This window comes from Anthonomus grandis, chromosome 4 (genome assembly GCF_022605725.1).
Source record: "Anthonomus grandis grandis chromosome 4, icAntGran1.3, whole genome shotgun sequence".
Classification (NCBI taxonomy): domain Eukaryota; kingdom Metazoa; phylum Arthropoda; class Insecta; order Coleoptera; family Curculionidae; genus Anthonomus; species Anthonomus grandis.
The window spans coordinates 5257306-5277792 of NC_065549.1; the positions used below are offsets into that span (position 1 = coordinate 5257306).

At 33.5% G+C, this 20487-nt stretch overlaps 1 protein-coding gene across 1 annotated transcript; it reads left to right on the top strand.

Annotated features, from left to right (window-relative positions):
- Positions 1–756: 756 nt before the first annotated feature.
- Positions 757–3791, top strand: LOC126734925 (bromodomain-containing protein 8-like). The gene is made up of 3 exons (XM_050438761.1): positions 757–921; positions 1008–1447; positions 1498–3791. The coding sequence occupies exons 2-3, from the start codon at positions 1054–1056 to the stop codon at positions 3633–3635; spliced, it is 2532 nt and encodes an 843-aa protein (XP_050294718.1). The 5' UTR covers positions 757–921; positions 1008–1053; the 3' UTR covers positions 3636–3791.
- Positions 3792–20487: the final 16696 nt, after the last annotated feature.

Genomic DNA, 20487 nt, shown 5'->3' on the forward strand with positions numbered 1-20487 from the left:
ACCGGACGCCAAGCAATAGCCATTTCAGGGTTGCATTTATCCAAAAATTGTACAAACAATATCATAGATACCGATCTGATTATTTATGTTTTTGATGAAAGTTTAATTTTACGCGGCAAATCGGTAACCATTTATAATTGGAAGATATATTCAAAACATTTCAACATTTCGTGAATAACACCCGTCATTTTGCCAAGATTGTACATTTGAGGAAATTGTACGGTGAGCACAACCGTCTACTATTAACTACCGGCAATTGGATGACGCAAATGTTGCTAGTATGTCTCCATGGCATACATAACCAAAAAGTAGACAACCATTTTTGACATGACATCTGTCAACTTTTCCGATATGGCCGCCAGTCAATGTCAAAAAGCTAACAACAAATAAAATTTCATATTCAGTGAACAGTTGTTGGTTGTTATTTTGTCAAAGAGTTGTGATATTTGAGAGTATGATATTTCACATTCAGTGAACAGATGGCTGTCTTTATCAGGATTGCATTTTTACAAAAATTGTACAGATAACGTATTTATACCGATCTGGTGATTTGTTCTTTTTTTGATGAAAATTTAATTTTACGCGGCGAATGTGCAACTAATAATTGATATCTGATAAAACGTAACATTATGCGAATAATACCTGCTATTTTGCACATTTAGGAAAATTATATATTAGTGACCACAACCGTCTGGTTAACTACCGGTGATTGGAAGACGTAAACGTAGCTTTAACTCAATCTCCATTTTGTACATTACAAAAAATGGACAACCATGTTCGCCTGACATTTGTCAACTTTCAGCTTATGGCCGCCAGTCAATGTCAAAAACTTTGTTTTGTTTACACGTTCGTATTTTAATCCCGATTTATAATTTCCCATAAAAACACAATTAAAGTCGATTTTAAATGACATCCGAACCTGTAAGTAACCAAGTTATAGATAAAGCCGCTTCATCATTTTTACCGCAGTCAAAATAGACTGTACTGTAGCTATGTCATACTTTTAGGTCCCACACCAAGTTTTCAACAAAACCTAATCCTTAAGGTTCAAACATGATTACTGTACAAGAAAAGCTTCAACTTAAAAGGGAACCATTGGACAAATGGTCTCTAAGAGAACAGCTCTGCTTGGCCTCCGCAGTAGCCAGAAGCGGAGACCAAAACTGGATGTCAGTGAGCAGATCTCTGAAGCCTTTTGGAGAAGCAAACAGACCGACCGATTGGTTTCACCAGAAAAACTGTGCTTCTCAGTATGGATCCTTACTGGGGAACACTGAAACCCCAAAGAGAAATAAGAAACGAACAGAATCGGGAGTAGTAGAGACACCTGCGGAGTGTATCCTAAAGAGGTTGTTGGCCGAGAGGCAAAGAGAACTAAGGGCTTTTTTGGCAGAAGAGAAAGCCGAGTACAAGAAGTTACAAGATGATATGAAGATATTGCAAGCAGGTAAGTGTTTTGATGACAACATTTATGTTTCTGTTAATTGTTATTTTTAGGTAATGTCTCAGAAGAGCAGCTGGACAAATGGTGTAAAGAAATTGATGATGAAGAAGTCAAAAGGGAACAGGAAGCTCTTAACCATTCCAACTGGTTGAAACAACGCGATCTGAGAAAGTTGGAGATTGAGAGGGCTTGGAGACCCCCCATTAAAACAAACTCACCCACTATAGGACAAAAAAGGAAAACCTCGGAGGCAGGGGAAGATTCTAATGACATGGACGTAGATAAAAAATTCCAAACACCAGAAACCACCATGCAATTTCAGCAATATCTCACATCCCCACAACAACAGAGATTTTTTCAGCAACAAGAACTTCCACCCCAATCGCAAGAACAATCAAAACCTGCTCTATCGCCTCTCTTAACCAGCTTATTAAAATCACCCTCGCAAGTGCAAAATATTTCAACAACCCCCACGTCGATTCTACACTGTGCCATAACCGGACAATCCGTCACAAAACCGGTGGTGGAGTCCTACTCAACCATGCCGAAACCGCCCGATTACCCAGATTTTACCAATCAAGACTCAAATCTGGTTAACGATGATTCTGTTCAACCGTTAAACGCCGACCTCTTGGACGACGCCAATATAAAAATCGACGATCTGGCCAAAAGTATCTTGGAAGACGGGCCTTTTCCAGAAATCAAGAAAGAGGAAGTGGACGACATCATATCGGAAATAATCGAGAGTTCGCAAGATTTGGTGACGGATCCGGAACAACACTTACAACTGGACGGCAATGGTGACATACAGATCAGCTTGGAGCTGGATGACTTGGAAAATGTCGACGAGGAACCACTTCAGCAAGAGAGAGCTCCTTCTCCTCCACCTTCGGAGGAACCTAAGGCAACTGCTCCAGAAAAATCCCCTGCGCCCGTGGTCGACCCTTTTGAGTTTCAAGAGGATCCTGTGATATTTCAATCCCCCATGAAACCTTCGTCTTTGAAGCAGGACGGTGGGCAATACACCACGATTTATCAAAACTCCCCCGTAAAAAGTGAAGAACCCAAGAAGCCTGCCCCAGTGGAAGATTCGGAGGAAAAGAATGAACCTGAGGAAAAACCTGACAAAGACCAGCTCCAGTGTTCCGTTGACATAGTGCCGGAAGAGCAGGACACTGAACCAGAACTGAATAAGGATCAAATAAGGGATATCGTGCATTCCGAGAGTGTCGCCGTCAAAGAAGAGCCAACGATTGAAAAAGTGGAACCAGACAGCCGCGAAGTGTCCGAGCAAGAACTCGACAATGAAGAATCCAAATCGACCGATTACTTTGATGCGAAAACCAAAGATAGCAACGAGGGTTCGAGCACCTCATTAGGCCAGTCGGAAGAAGTTAAGGACGAGTTTGCGGACGACTTTTATGACAATATTAATATGGAGGTGAAAATTGACAAGACCGGCAAGACGAAGAGGGATTACTCCCGTCCAAAGAAGCGAGACGACAAGAACTTCGATATGCTTTTAGCCATAGAAAAAGCCCAACTGGACGACGTTGGCACATCCGATGACGGAGAGTATAAAACTGATAAAAAGACGCGATTAAACTCGGAAACCGAACGCTCAGCGAGTCCCTGGACCGAAGAAGAAACCTCGTTTAGGTCCAACAAGCGGCGACTATCCATGCCCGGCACCCCAATCGATTCTCTACCAGGATCTCCCGCTTCGAGCGTATACGATGACGACAAAGATTACCGCAATTGGAAGAAATCCGTTACGCTAGTCTACAACCGGTTGGCCTCCAACAAATACGCCTCGTTATTCTTAAAACCGATCACAGACGATCAAGCTCCGGGGTACAGTTCCGTAGTTTACAGACCGATGGATCTCCAAACGATTAAGAAGAACATCGATAACGGAATCCTTAGGACCTCGTTGGAATTTAAACGAGATGTTATGCTGATGTTTACCAATGCGATTATGTATAACAAAACTAACGGCACTGTGTACAATATGGCGCTGCAAATGCAGCAGGAATCGTTGAACCCTATTGAGATATTGTTGCAGGCCGATGGGCAAGTGGAAGTGCCTGCCAGAAGAGAAACCAGGACTAGTGACGTTAGTGTGAAAAGGAAAAGGTTGGCCAGTGATGTCGAACCAGTGAAGAGTAAGAAAGCTAGGGAGTGTAGTTAAGTTGTAAGTGAATGCATACATTTGTTATGCATTGGATTTTAATGAAATATTGTTTATTAATTATGAATTGCTTTATTAGGAGCTTCTGTGGTAGCCTATGCTCTAGGCTTGAGAAGTACTATTTTGATTGAAAATATAGAGATGTTATTAAGCTTATTTTGCTTTTTCTGTATATTGTTATTAACCTTCTTGAAATTTTTATTTATTAAAGAAAAAATAAGTGAAGTTATAAAATATCAGATTTAAATGAAAAGTCAATTTTGGAGGTTCTTGGTAAAAAACCTATTGTAGATAATATCGACGGCTGAAGTACGGTACCTCGTAAGTCGCAAAAGGGAAATTTTACATAAGAGAGTAAAAACTGTTTTAAATACTCAGGATGGATACTACCTCAATATTTTTAGTATATTCATAAATAGAAAAGCTCTATTTTTTATTTTGTGAAAAAGGAATACGCAAAAACCTTTTCAGTTACGAGGTACTGTAATAGTTATTTAAAAACGATAATACAGAACAAGTTTATTTTAAATAAACAAAATACAAAAATCGATTTTATAAAAACTTAAAATTAATAGAGGCCAGATACATAATTAATATCCTCAAATATTACAAAAACAAATATTTGAGGATATAATAAGTATTTTTCTTACTAAATTAAGTGTTATTTTTTTCTATCATGGTAGTAATGGTAGACAAGGAACTTAAGGCCGTTTTACAATTGCATACCTATAAACTACTACGTAATTTATAACTAATGAAGATCAGGTAAATTAGGAACTTAAAGTTGCTTTGAAATATTGCAAAGAAAAAATAATTATAGGTACACGTAAACTACTTTATAAATTAACGAAACTTTAGAAAAACTAATGATTAAAAACCAAAAAATAACAACAAAGTTGACATGGTCTGATAAACTTAAACTCAACATAAAAAGATTCTAAAATGAAAAGAGTGAAAAGCCAATGCTATAATGCCAAGACTTTACTATGTTATATTTTCCTTTTTGTGGGGCAATTGCTCATAATATGCTCAGCAGTCTTGGGGAATAACTTCTTTTATTGCTTGAAGATCCAAAAATTTTCTTTTTGTAAAATGGGCAATGGTGAGTCAAACAGTTGGGGAAATGTCGCATTTCTTAATTCCACTTTGGATGTTCTTACCGGTATAGCTTGGAACTCATCTCCATAATTAGTTTTGTAGAAAATTTGTCCGTTTTCGTACCTTAAAACTCTGATGTCAGTAACTGTTTTATTTAGGCTGGGTCTTATGGATTTATATTTTAATAATGGTTTATAACCATAATTTAAAAAAAACTGAAAACATGTTCTGTACTTGGTAAGGATTTTTTGATCTCGATTCTTTGGTAATACGATGATAATCACTAGGTAAATAAATGTCTTTGTGCTTTAGGTTGGTCTCAATTGCAGCGTGAACTGAGTTACACTCCATTTGAGTGTGACCCTTTTCTAGAAACTTTTGTTCAATCACGACCTCGTATTTTTCAGATAGATCAAGCAAGGCATTGGACATAATGCAGTTTCGGTTCTGAGCTGTACATCCATCTGAAGAAATAATAATGGGAACTTTGTTAGAGTTTTGGAAAAAGTTTGTTTCTAAAAAATGTACCAGGAAAGATGCGTACGTAGCTGCTTGTCCATCCGCTTGTGTTTCGTTAAACCAGTAGCAAACAACGTCTCGATTATTTAAATTGTACATTGTAAAATTGTGATTACATAGCTTAGTCCTATAGTATAAAGCACTAGCTCCTAAATATGGAGCTAATTTAACAGCCTGAACATCCATTGTAACAACATGGCAAAATCCTAAATTTGCTAATTCCTTGTCAGCCTGTTTAGATTTCCTGGCTTCTTCTTTTTTAGTTAGGTGAACTTGGTATTCTTCCTCTAAAAGGTTATTATTCTTAAATCTAAAACACGTATCACACTGATCCTTGCGCAGACGGAAAAGAGATAAGTTCATCTCTTTAGCTGCTTGTTGTAATGACACAATTGGTTGCGGGATCCTGTTGACTTCCTTACATTTTTGTTGATATGCTCCATGTAATTGTGCAAAAGATTGAAACCGTTGCTCCAAGTAAAGGCGGTTTGTATACTTTCTGCAGTAGTGAGAAGGAAGTTTGTGAAGGGAATTTAAGAACTCTTTGAGAAAGACTGTGTCTTCGTGATAATTGATTGATTTTTTTTTCGATACTCCTATTAACTTCAACACTAACTGTCAAGCCATTTTCACTTTTCATAGACCAACTTCTCAGACCATTCTCGCAAACCAGTGGTTCGCAAATACATTGTTTTGCAAACTGGAATCTTTTCGTATCCCAAAGTTAAAGAATACTCCAACGTGGATTTGCGTCTTGATGTATCTTCAGTCTTTTTTGGTCTAGTGGGTTGGACAATAGAAACAGATTGTGATACAAAAGCTTTTCTTTGATCCCATGACATATCAGACCAGAATTTACTAAAAATTTCTTTTCGTTTTTCCTCAGATACTAAAAAGCATTTTCGTTTCTGTGCTTTGTTAGTTACTCTTTGCGTACAATTACAACGTAATCCTAAAACTCTCTCACTTCTTGGTATATCATGGAAAGAGTTTTTTTTGTCCTGCAGGTTTTCTAAATCCTACATATTGCTTGCCAGTAAGTCTTAGTTTTTGGTTCACTTCTCGTTTTCTTGTTCCTAGTTCTTTCTTTTTTATTTGTAATATTCTGCAATATAGGGCCACTGTCATTACTTGTTTCTGAGTTATCACTTTTAGAATCATCATTATCCACTGGAACGATGTCTAAATTGGAGGATACGTCATGGTCTTCGTGTACTGTATTTTCTTCATTAGGTATGTTTTCAGTAAGTATTTTATTTTTAATCGGAATGTCATTTGCAAAAATGGTTTCATTTGTCATGCTATTTTCTGATAATATAAGTTCTTTACAAACAACTTTAAAAATATTTAAAAACATATTAAAATTATATGTTTTACAGCAATAAATCTAATGTTTACCAATATAGACTACAATATTTCTAGTATATTAAAGTAATTAAGTATTTGTTTAAATACTGCTTTTACTTTTTACCAAAATTGTTCACAGCAACACCAATGAAACCTCAACACCATGGCACAATTATTATGGCTGACTAACAGAAGTTACGAGGTATCGTTACAAATATATTTAGTTTGCATATACAAGTTACTGCATGTCTCTACTTATCTCAATTTTGACAAAAATGCGACTTATGAGGTACCGTACTTTAACCGTCGATATAAGTAATTTTATCCAGTGCCCTGCTTCTAATGTGTTAGATATTATAAGTGATGATAATAAGCTTAGATAAGCCAGATATCAGCAATAAAAATATTCATGAATGGTTTTTAGTCTACAGTCTTTCCGTAAATGCATTGAACACCAACAAGTTAAACTTTAGCTTAATAAGAAGTTTACTTAATATATCAGGTGTCATCTAACACACAAAATTTTTAGGAGTTACTTTAGATGCTAAATTAACATAAAAAGAGCATGTAAATCATATATTAGGCACACTAAGTATACTACTTTTCATCATAAGATCCTTAAGAGCTATTACACTTTTGTTCACCATTTTGTCTACCTACCATGGTTACTTTTCTGCAAATATGTGGCATGCAATTCTGAACTGAGCCATGCACAGGAAATCCTTAAGCTTCAACAGAGATGGATCAGGACTATGGTTGACCTGGGGTGTAGAGCTCGTCGTAAGCAGTACTTAAATTTCTTTGTGTGTTGTGCCTAGATCTATCAATGTTTAATTTATATTGGTAGTAACATCTCCTAATCTAAAACTTATTCAGATATACACCATTGCAACACTGGACATAGTAGGAATATTATTACAGACTTTCAGAGGCTCTATAGACTTATTCTTTTATGTACAACTGTAACCAAAACTACATTTTTAGGTTTTGGAGTCTTACTTTGTTACCTGAATTTATATTTTGTTACATTTATATATATATTTCTAACCAATAGACTGACATTTTAACTTGTGCAACCACATACTGTGTAATATATTAATAAATATTTGATTTGATTAATAACAGGAATCAGTGATTCATTTTTTAATCTTTACTGATATTTGGTAGTAATCAATTTATTTAACTATTCTGTATTTCTTTCTTTACTTATTTTTCCTTAAGTCTTTATTCCTTATCCTCTTGCTTTTTATATTTCCTCTTAATATTAGTAATCTTACTTTTTTCTCTGGTGTGGATTAAGGTAAAATGCAAGGAAAAAGTATTTCTGTTTCCTTACATAATATGTTCCTTTCAAAATTCCAGATATAAATCAGTTTCTCAGGAGAGGTTTCACAACAGATTTTGTTATACTTTTATCTATAAAATATTGCAGACAATTAATTTATATTGTCCTGAGGATCATCTCATAGAAGTTGAAACATTGACGTAATGAAAAAAAATTGGTTGTCTAAGGGTATTTTATTATTTTTTATTTTGCCTGAATCCAACAAACACTGGTGGTGCAGATAGAATATTTATTACATTTAAGAAATTTCAATCTTTTTAGTGTGGAGTTATTAGGCATTTGCACAATATACTTTACATCTTACATACCTACCTATATATTGGGTTCCTTGCCTTATTTTATTGGTTATTATAGACTTTTTTCTATGTAGATGCCATTGTTTAGGTTTGTGAATCAAAATGCAAAAAGGAGCTCTTCTACCAATACAAATATTCAACTGCAAAAGTCTATCCATTGACATTATTTATTAGTAGCCATAAGCAAAATTTTGCTAAAATACATCCAAAAACTAAGCCTATGTAAGGGAAGTCAAAGACAGAAGAAGTCCCATCTCCCATTCTTGACATTATTGCCCCTAACCTAAAGAAAATCAGGGTTTTATGAACAAGAAATTAAATATTTACCAAGGAAAGTCATTAAGAGTACGCCGTTTCTATACGCTGTTTTCCAATTCTGATAATCAAATTATGGAAATAATTTTTTTTCCAAACTAATGCAAAATTTTTAAATCATGAATCAGCTGTTTTTGACAGTTGACATTTATTACTGAGTAGTAACATTTTTGCCCCTAACCTAAAAAATGCAGAGTCTTAGGAAAGAAATTAAATATTTACGAAGAAAAGTAATTTAGAGGATGGCATTTATAAGCAGTTTCCTAATTTCGATAAGAAAATGAGTTTTTCACAACCAATTATGCAAATTTTCCAATCATGAATCAGCCGCTTTTGACAATTAACATTCATGATTGACAGATCAATATTGCCAACATCTAGAGTAGGAATGATCCCACATTGTGCAAATAATAATTGATTTATATATTTCTAATTTTTGTCAAATCCTATATTCTATTATCCCCTGCCTTCACCCTTTTAAAATTAGACAAATTTCATGATATTATCATAACCTTCATGGTACAACTATTTAACCTATAAATCCCAACTTGAAAATGACAGTTGACAGATGTCAAAATAACGATAAGGCGCCATATTTGAATATAAATATTTTCATTAAAACTAATTATTTATTTTAAAATTTAATGCCAGCAGCAAAAAAAAAACGGAATCTAAGATCATTCGCTTTGTAGCAATTAATCTCGTATCAACCGGACGGTGTGCATTTGCCTTTCACATAACTTGTCGCCGCGTACATTCTCTTCCATTCATTTTTTTTTTAGAAATTATAAGATTCACGAACGTCACATTAATCGCTTCGCTTACGACATTCTTAATGAGAATACCACGATTTGGTTTATTATTCTTATTATTTCCTTACATTATCAAAGCGGATATTCCGTATGGTGAACGGCTTTTATTATTATTCTTCAATGGGTGACGTATGGACTCGCTGGGTGCGTTTCGGAAGATTTTATCTTCTCCTTCAAGCATATATACTTTAATTACTAACAGGAATACATTTTTATTAATTATGCAAACTGTTTTCAAGATGGCGTACGTTCGCCATTTTGAAATCATTATAGGCCATGTAAGAAAAACACGACTCGGTTTGTATATTCTTGATTTATTATTCCAATATAAATAGCATAGCATTTCCGGGGAAATTTTAATGTTACCAGGCAAAAACCTTTAGGGAAATGTTCCCTTTGCCACTCTGGAATCTGATACAAGAGCTTTTACGGTCATTTTATTGCTTTTATGGCTGTTTTATTCTATTGTTGTCAAGTTCAATATTGGACCCGGATTTCTTGTAAGTTACGATTATGGATCCGGATTAAAAAAGGTGGATTGAGTTACTGAGCGGCATTTTATATCGATAACGATGAAATTGTATTCATAAAGTATTTTGGGGTCATGTGATTTTTTGTGACCATTGGGGTCATGAAATTTTTGTTTAGGGTTGGGGTTTTTGTTTAAGGCCTAAACCCTTAACAGAGTAAAATTTATTTAAGTACCAAAATCTTTAATAGAATATCATGTTTTTACTCTCAAATCCATCTTCAGGAACTTATGAAAATATTCCAAGTGGTTCCTTAGTTATGCCCCAAAATAATGCTATTGTTGCAAAGTGTGTTTGAAAAATTCAAATTTGGTTGTCCTTGGACCTTGGGTTACCAAATTGCCTCTAACTCAGAGAGTTTTTGCAGTACAAGAATCGTTCTTATATGAATTTATTGGGTAAGAAATGCTCTTTCTTTGACTGAAACTCTTTTAAGAATACAATAATTATTTTTTTAAATATTAATAAGAATAATATAAGCAAATATATTATTCCAATCAAAACTGCCGTAACTACTAAAATCCTTAACCTAGAATCATGTTTTTTACTTTCAACTCAATCTTCAGGAACTCCTCAATATTGTGGTAAAAAAATTATGAAAATATTCCAAGTGGTTCCTAAGTTATGCCCTAAAATGTCGCCTAATGACTAAAAATTTTATTGTTGCGAAGTGGAATTGAAAAATTCATATTGGTTGCTCTTCGACTTTGGGTTACCAAATTGCCACTAACTCAGAGAGTTTTTGCAGTACAAGAATCGTTCTTATATGAAATTATTGGGTAAGAAATACTCTTTCTTTGACTGAAACTCTTTTAAAAATACAATAATTATTTTTTTAAATATTAACAAGAATAATATAACCAAATATATTGTTCCAATCAAAACTGCCGTAACTACTAAAATCCTTAACCTAGAATCATATTTTTTACTTTCAACTCAATCTTCAGGAGCTCCTCAATATTGAGGTAAAAAAATTATGAAAATATTCCAAGTGGTTCCTAAGTTATGCCCTAAAACGTCGCCTAATGACTAAAAATTTTATTGTTGCGAAGTGGGTTTGAAAAATTCAAATTTGATTGCTCTTCGACTTTGGGTTACCAAATTGCCTCTAACTCAGAGAGTTTTTGCAGTACAAGAATCGTTCTTATATGAAATTATTGGGTAAGAAATACTCTTTCTTTGACTGAAACTCTTTTAAGAATACAATAATTATTTTTTTAAATATTAATAAGAATAATATAAGCAAATATATTGTTCCAACCAAAACTGCCGTAACTACTAAAATCCTTAACCTAGAATCATGTTTTTTACTTTCAACTCAATCTTCAGGAACTCCTCAATAGTGAGGTAAAAAAATTATGAAAATATTCCAAGTAGTTCCTAAGTTATGCCCTATAATGTCGCCTAATAACTAAACATTTTATTGTTGCGAAGTGCGTTTGAAAGATTAAAATTTGGTTGCTCTTCTATTTGGGTTATCAAATTGCCTCTAACTCAGAGAGTTTTTGGAGTACAAGAATCGTTCTTGTATGAAATTATTGGGTAAGAAATGCTCTTTCTTTGACTGAAACTCTTTTAAGAATACAATAATTATTTTTTTAAATATTAACAAGAATAATATAAGCAAATATATTGTTCCAATCAAAACTGCCGTAACTACTAAAATCCTTAACCTAGAATTATGTTTTTTACTTTCAACTCAATCTTCAGGAACTCCTCAATATTGAGGTAAAAAAATATTCCAACTGGTTTCTAAGTTATGTTCCAAAACGTAGTCTAATGAATAAAAATTTTATTGTTGCAATATGTGTTTCAAATTTGGCTGTTCTTGAACCATGGGTGACAAAATTGAAAGAAAAGTTCTCAAAAGTTCTATAGAACTGACTCACTCCCTGAACCATTCCCTAGCTTTCTTCATCTTTCATTTACCATGTTTTAAAGCACTCGTTGAATATAATTAATTAAGATGTAGATACTTGGACGTAGATTATTTTCTTTACATCTCGGATTCCTTCAAGAAACTCTCATTCTTTGCAAACTTCTTAATCTATTTGACGATTTTTCGGAATTGGAGGCAAAAAATTAGAAATAAATAATTAGATAATAATTAAGTGCCTAATTTTTTTAGATGTCATCTAAACCCAGACATAACGAACTACGTAAACTCCAGTGGTAGCTACTAACGGATTAAGTAGTGCCAAGAATAATCAAACAATGACTATGCCTCCTTTTAGCAACTACGAAAACATGGAATTTGCTCAGATTCTTCAATTATACGATATTCCCATTATTTCTTAAAAATATTATCAAGAAGCAAAAATATTGTTTCATTTAAAACTGCCCTAATTTCCGAAATCCTTAACCTAGAATTAGATTTTTACCCTCAAATCCCTCCTTAGGAACTTCTCATTATTCAGGTAAAAAAATCATGAAAATATCCCAAGTGGTTCTCTAAGTTATGAATAAAAATCTGAATGGCACAATATTTGCTTGAAAAATTCAAATTTGATTGTTTTTGGACCTTGGGTTACAAAATTGCCTCTAACTTAGAGAGTTTCTCGAGTACAAGGAATATTCTCATATGAAATTGTTGGGTAAGAAATTCTCTTTCTTTGGCTGATATTCTTTTAAGAATATTCCAAATTAATATAAGCAAAAATAACGTCCAAACCAAAACCGGCATAACTGCCGAAATCCTTAACCTAGAATAACACAAATTTTAATGCTTCAAATTTGGTGGCTCTTGTAGTATCTGTAACAAAATAAAATTAATTGAAAATTCCCATTTCACGAGCACATGCACGATTACCATACGGATTTCGCAAGTTAATAATATGCGTTTTCGAGTGACGCGAAGTCGTCTTCTCCCTATTGTAATCCCCCCAATGCATCACGTCTTTCCATTCCGGAATAAATTATAATAAAGCCATTCGCAATCTACTTTAAAATTTAATTCGCAATACAAGCTATTACCGCGATTTTACCCCAGAACGCTTCAGTGACAAGCGGGGGGTGTGTATAGAGTAGATAGAGGGGTGGGTAACAGCAGAACAGTATAAGGGAAAACTGGAAAATGCAATAACTGTCAAGAGTTCCGTGCGAGCGGAGCCTGAAAAGATATTATTGCAAGTAGCTGCAGCCGTACAGAAAATCGTACATGACATGCTCATATCCATAGCAACTACGTCAGATATGAATATTTCATGAAATACATTTTCATACTTTATTGAACCTGTCACTTCTGATTATGAACAATATACCTGCTGCTGCTCCTACTGGGGCTGTATAAAACACACATGTGAATATGCTACAGCCAGCGTGACATTTCCCGTTATATAATACACTCTATAGTGCTTATACACGCCCTTTTGCCATATTTGCTCTTCTTTTTTTTGGGGTCAGGGAATTATTTGGAAAATCGACTAGTGCATGGGATATTTTGATCAAATTAAGGTATTTTTATTGTTTAGGGAATACAGTATGATTATTGGAAAAAATCTGAACTATAGTAAGTAATTTCTCATTATCACTTTGGTTAAAATTGCTTTTATTTCAAATTTAAGTAGATTCAGTGATACTATGAAAAACAAATAACACTAACCGTGGAGCAGTCTGGCTGCCCTTATGAACCAAGTATAGGCACCAAAAAGCTAAGTAATAAAGAGGCTTATTAGAGAAAGGACTGTACAATATTGTACAACAAATTATACTAATTAATAAGCCCTGATTTTGATTCCCTCAATCAATCTTATACAGCAGTTCTGTATAAGTTAAACGCGGTATTTATTCCTTTCTAGAACATGAACTATAAACCGCATCCGTAAAATTACCATGAGAGAGTACTAAGGAGTCGCAAAGCATCTTTTTCAAAGATTGCGTAAATAAATGTATATGTTATAGCAGTTTTAAATTAGCAAAAGCTCTCCTTATACATAATATATGCTTATGTGTTCAGTAAACCCAGTTTGCAGAATTAGTAATAGCAAGTCTATTATTATTTCAAGTTAAATGAGTGTCAGCCAAATTCGAATCTTGTGAATAAAAAGTAATACCTGGGACTTTAGAAGTATTGAGATCTAAACAATGCTTCTAAGATACTGAGAAAAGAGTATTAAGATACTGTGAAAAGAGTAATATAGAAGGTTGTCTGGATTGATAGATTTGTAAAGCTGCGTATCATATGCATACCAATGTATTTGGGAAAATTATATTTCTTTGGCCATCTCGGATAGGTAAAGTGTAAAAAGTAATTGTCCCAAAATTGATCCCTTTGTCATTAACCTCTTAACTTCTATAGATAACTTGAACAAATTTCCAAGACTGACTATTAAGGCCCAAAATTACTAGAAGAAACGTGTGATTTATTTTATCGAACGCTTTTGAGTAGTCAAGGAGGATTAAAATAGTCAATTCATTATATTCTATAGAATCGAATGTATCGAAATCCGGACTGTATTCCCTTATTTCATTATAAAATTTTCGATTAAGTTGGGAAAACACTAACTGTTTGTAAGTCTCTCAACTTAAGTGGGTTATTTACCTTCGGTAGAGGGAGCATTTCCATTTGTTACGGATCATAAGGTTACTATAGAAAAATTTACCAGGTGTGTAATTATATTAGAAATAAAGCATCTTTAACTTTCTCTATAGTAGCACATCTAAAATAAAATAAACGTGAATTATAAACTATTATTTCAGAAAAAAATTCCACAAATCTGAGTATGGAGCAACTTGAGGAATTATTACAAAACAGTTGTTTATATCCTCTGCATACCAGGGATTATTGGGAATAATGTTATTAGGTTTTCCATAAAATCTATAGATCTTTTATAACTTTCTAGTTTTCTACAGACAAATTCAATCGGATTTGACTTCAAAGATACCCTATCTGTACCTTTCTAGTTGTCGCAGTAACATAATTTCTTAGCTATTTATGAGCTTCCCAATCTTGAGCAGATGTAGTTTTATACATTAAATATTTTAAATTCTATTGCATTTTTTTAGTAATGTTTTTTCAAAAGCGTAAATATTCCGAAAAATAATAAATTCTGTAAAATCCGAATGCTCCAGGTGAATTGGACTTTTCTAAGATAAAAAGTCTACAAAATATGATTGAAGTTAACAATGCAGTGGAGTTTACACCTACTGGTCAACATGGAGCTTCGAACAGAGGGACGTTGAGGTAAAATATAACTCTTTAAGTAAATAATCTGTAATTTAAGTATGGCTACTTGTGAATTCAGACCGCAAAAACCGAAAAATTCTACTAAAAAAGACTTTTTTCTACAAACAGTTTTACAGTTAACAGAAAAGCAAAATCTTCCACCATAGCACCAAACTCGATGATGTGAAAATTGTTCATCAGTTAAATCCGATAAAAAAAATAAAAAGATTCCATGGGTACAAGTAACTTATTGACAGTTGCTGTCAATGTAGCTAGAGAGATATTTATTGCAGGTAAAACTAGTTTTATAACTTGCAAAGGTTTTAAAAATAATTACGTTTTATAAATGAATATTTCAGGATGCAACCCATGAATTTAGTGCGATGTTCTCTAACGGATAATTAGGGGCTTTGAGCATTCTTTCAGTAGGTTCTGTGTACCCAATAGTACTTTTGTATTCATATTTGGTAAATAACAAACATGCATAAACGTTAAATGGAATAGTTTGATGATTTTGAATCCAACAAAGATTACTAAAATGTTTAAAATCAAAGAAGATAAAATATTTTATCATATTGTGGGTTAGTGCACATATAATAGAGTGGTTATCGGCAAAGTTAGAATTCTGATAAAATCAAAACACCAATTCTAATTCATAATCTTTGGTCACCATTTCACACGAATAATAATATTAATAATGACTTTCATTTTTAATTGTTTCAGATTGGCGTAGTCTACTTTATAGCTACTCTACTGAACCAAGAATAAACAATAGATACCTACATATGTAGTCTATTTCCGGTTACAAAGACCATAGATCTATCATACAAAGCATAGAAGTGGCTAACTGCATTTAAGTTAAATCCGAAAATATCAAGTTTTACTATTTCATTTTGTATTGATTCTCTCATGCATAGTAAACTTTGCATAAATATTATTAACAAACAATACTGGTTTTTCTAAAATGAAAAAAATAGTGCCATGTAGAATTCCACAACGAATTCATTAATGTAAAAAACTCAATTTTGAGAGAAATATCAGGTAACCCCTTTGATGCTTTAGACGGCAGAAGTACTGCCGGCAAAATGAAGAAGAAAATACCAAGGAAACATCAAGCAATTTTTTTAGAAAATTATTAAACGGCTATCTATACGTGAACGTTGAATCTTAACTTACTATCTAAAATTAAACCCACATTTTTAACGGAGTGAGAAATATTTAGCACGTTCTTACTAAAATTCAATTGAATATCAGATAAGTATAAGCCTTGTGGCCGAGGTCTGTCAAAGAGTAAAAATTTTCAGAAAAAATTTTTGCGAAATTGCAAGAATGATAAACCCAAAATATTATTAAATTTTGGAACACTAGTAAACGGATATTAATTTGTCCTATTGTGCATAACAAGCAAACAATGTATCATACTGTGAATTTAATTGAAAAAACCAAGAGTAGAGGAAAGAGAGTAAAAGTATGCAGTGAGTTCATTTATGTGCATGTCACTCCCAATTAGTTTATACCTTTCTCCATCTGTCCTACGAACCAGAATCCTACCATTCTTGAGCCAAATATACTTGCAAATGTCCTTTTTATACAGTCTTGGTTGCTACTGTAATTTATTAATTATTTTTTGCAATAATCACTTTACAGCTATGAGCTAAAAGTTACTTACGGTACTAACTTATTTAAAAAAAATATTTAAAGCTTGATTATAAAATCAATTTCATTGTTTATATGTCAGAACATCAATGGTACGCCATGCATCCGATAGGCCCGAGAGTCACGTTTTTACCATTGACATACTAACCATGCGATGGTGTTTGGGACAATTTATAATTTTTTTTCCGCACATTGCAGATCTTGGCAAAACGATTTACTTTAACCTGTTTTGGTTCAAATATATCTTAATGAATTAATCGCAGTCCAAGAATAACTATTGCTAATAAGAGATATTGGGGGAAGGGGGATGGGCACTGGATATTTTCTATACGGCTATAAACCACAATACCCGAGTCAGTCCTTATGAAATATCGTGCTTACACAAGTGTAATGAGACCTTAAAGACCAGTTAGGCAACCCCAAATATTATATTAGACATAAGTCACGTAAGTTGTTCTTGTTTACTCTTTTTGGTCAACTAGGCGTTATTAAAACGTATTTTGTAGGTAAAAACTTAAAGTAAAGTGTCATTGTTAGAGGCTAATAATTACAATAATTAGGAATTTCGTATATGAAGTTGATACTTCAAAGGACACTTCCTGAAGACACCACTACAATCGAGGAAAGAGCCCAATCTATACTTGTTTAAGGAATATCAGATAAGCATTTTAAAAGCACTTTTGTCATTACCATCAAAATATGATGTAGTATTCACCGCTACTGCGACATGAACAGATGCCAAGATGGATTTTGTCAAATCCATGTTGCTAGATGAAGAAATTAAACATAATTGTATTGACGACGAGACAGTATTCAAAGCCAGTACATCTAGGGGTTGTTATACATGTAGAAAGTACCCTTCACATTCTGTCTTATTGCTCAAAAAGAAAATCAGCGGGAGCAACTAGAGGAAGTCATAATTCCAGAGGTAATTTTAGAGGAGGTTACCAATAGAAACAACAAGAAGCTCATAATGCATCAGATGACCATGATGTTGTATTGTATGCAGCGCATATGTATGTGCTGAGGAAAGTTATAAAATGTAATTTCTCATTGACTCTCAGAGGCCAATAATCAATTTTGTCCAAGACAGCTTAGACAAATACATGTATAATGTTAATAAACTACTTAATTATGTTGCAATACATATCGCAAACGGATAGATATTAAGAGCAAAGAAATTCGGTAGCAAGGCAAAGTGTGCATATCGAAACTTTCTTTTTTCCGGGAATAAAGCACAATTTATAATTAGCATTTAAGATGACTACTAAGAATCTTCGACTTATTGTAGAAAGAAACAGGAGAACCATAAATGAAGACAATTTTAAACTTCATGAAGAAGATCAGGAAGAAATGTAACTAGACCAGGAAATCTGAATGATTATGAGATTTGTGTAGCATATTGCTTATTATCAGAGTTTAATGAAGAACCAAAGTCATATACAGAAACTCTAGAATCAGAAAAGTGGCAACCAGCCATTAATAGTGAAAGGCTAGACTTCTAGTTAAAAGTTTCCAAGTGCCATTTGATCCAGAGGAGTTTTACTACTCACCAGTTTGTAGACTTCAAACCATAAGAATATTGTTGTCAATATCTGTTTAGTGTAATTGGACTTTAAGCCAAATTGATGTACCAACAGCATTACTGAATGGGGAATTAGATATGACGTTAGGAAATAGATTAAAAATTATTCAAGCAAAGATGATTACAAGGCTTTTAAAGGAATTTGGCGTGACCAATTGTCATTCCATAGAAACACCCCTGAAACTGAACTTTCAAATGGATGAAAATCAACCGATATTAAATGACATTCCTTATAGAAGGCTAATATGTCGCCTTATGGATCTATCAATTGGTCAACAGGTCACAGTATTATAGCAGATTATGTCACCTTATGTTGTAACACAAGAAACCTTTGAGAACTCTAAAATGAGGAAACATACTTTTAATGGTCAATTGGAATGTTATTTTAAAGGACATTTAAATTGAGATAAGTCACATTAGTTGTTCTTGTTTAATGTTTTGGGTAATCTAGACGTTATTAAATATTTTGTGGATAAAACACTTTAAAAGTTCGTTCCTAGGCTAGTAACTTTTTTTTGACATTCTACCCTATCTCAATTTCTAGTCACGTCCTGGATCACCTTGAAATAGGATTTTTGTTACATAATTACGATCTTCACAGACGGGAGGAATTATTTTATAGCGATAGTCAAAGAATATTGACACTCAGATGGGTTTAAGCTACTAAAATTGGTTCAAAAGTCCAGTTTTTCTCACTCTTCCGCACCTAATTCTTGAATCAGTCTTGAATAAAGTCTTGGATCAGCTTCAAATTTGATTTTTGGTACGTAATTATGATCTTCACAGACGGGAGGAATAATTTTATAGAGATAGTCAAAGAATATTGAGACTCGGATGGGTTTAAGTCACTGAAATTGGGCCAAAAGTCCATTTTTTACACTCTACCGCATCTAATTATTCAGTCACGTCTTGGATCACCTTTAAATTTGATTTTTGGTACGTAATTATGATCTTCACATACGGGAGGAATAATTTTATAGGGATAGTCAAAGAATATTGAGACTCAGATGGGTTTAAGCCACTCAAATTGGGCCAATAGTCCATTTTTTCACACTCTACCGCATCTAATTATTCAGTCACGTCTTGGATCACCTTGAAATTGGATTTTTGGTACGTAATTATGATCTTCACATACGGGAGGAATAATTTTATAACGATAGTCAAAGAATATTGAGACTCAGATGGGTTTAAGCCACTGAAATTGGGTCAAAAGTCAATTTTTTCTCACTCTACCTCATCTAATTCTTTAATCAAGTCTTGGATCACCTTTAAATTTGGTTTTTGGTACGTAATTATGATCTTCACATACGGGAGGAATAATTTTATAGCGATAGTCAAAGAATATTGACACTCAGATGGGTTTAAGCCACTAAAATTGGTTCAAAAGTCCAGTTTTCTCACTCTTCCGCATCTAACTATTCAGTCACGTCTTGGATCACCTTGAAATTGGATTTTTGCTACGAAGTTATGATCTTTACAAACGGGAGTAGTAGTAAATCATTTTATAGTGATCGTCAAAGAATCTTTGCACTCAGATGGGTTTAAGGGTTCAAAGTACACGCTTCCAATCAACCTACTCAACTAACCTAAAATTCTCCATTTTTTCATTGATTACTAAGCAAACCAAAAGTATAAATATACATCTTATCATTTATTGTATAATTACATTAATTTCGACTCTTAAATAAATTCTTTATGTTGTCTAGATATGACTGGCGCAGTCGGTAGGATCCGTGATCTATCTGTGATAATTTTTCTCTCTTTGTCGTTTTCCCTTTTTCAGTCAAAATCTATCTATTTGTTGCTTTTTAGACATCAAGGCCTCAATAACAATTAATTTTAATAATTTCTGTCTCACTCATTCATATTGTAAAACGTAATCGTTCCCAATAAGCTACTACCGTGCCATAAAACCATAAATTAAATAACGCACAGACATCTCGTGCTACGCACACCACACACATAAATAATCGTCTTAAAAAAGGCCAATCGAGAATGCCAATGCCGATTAAAATGCAATTTAAAAAGATCGAATCCCATATGAAAATCGATTTTTTTTTTTGTTAAACTCCCAAATAGAACGCAAAATACACTTTTAGATTCGATTCTTACACATCAAATTAATAATATTTTAAGGCCTTTCACTGGTACCCGCCTATTCTCCTAAACTATATAAGACGAAATG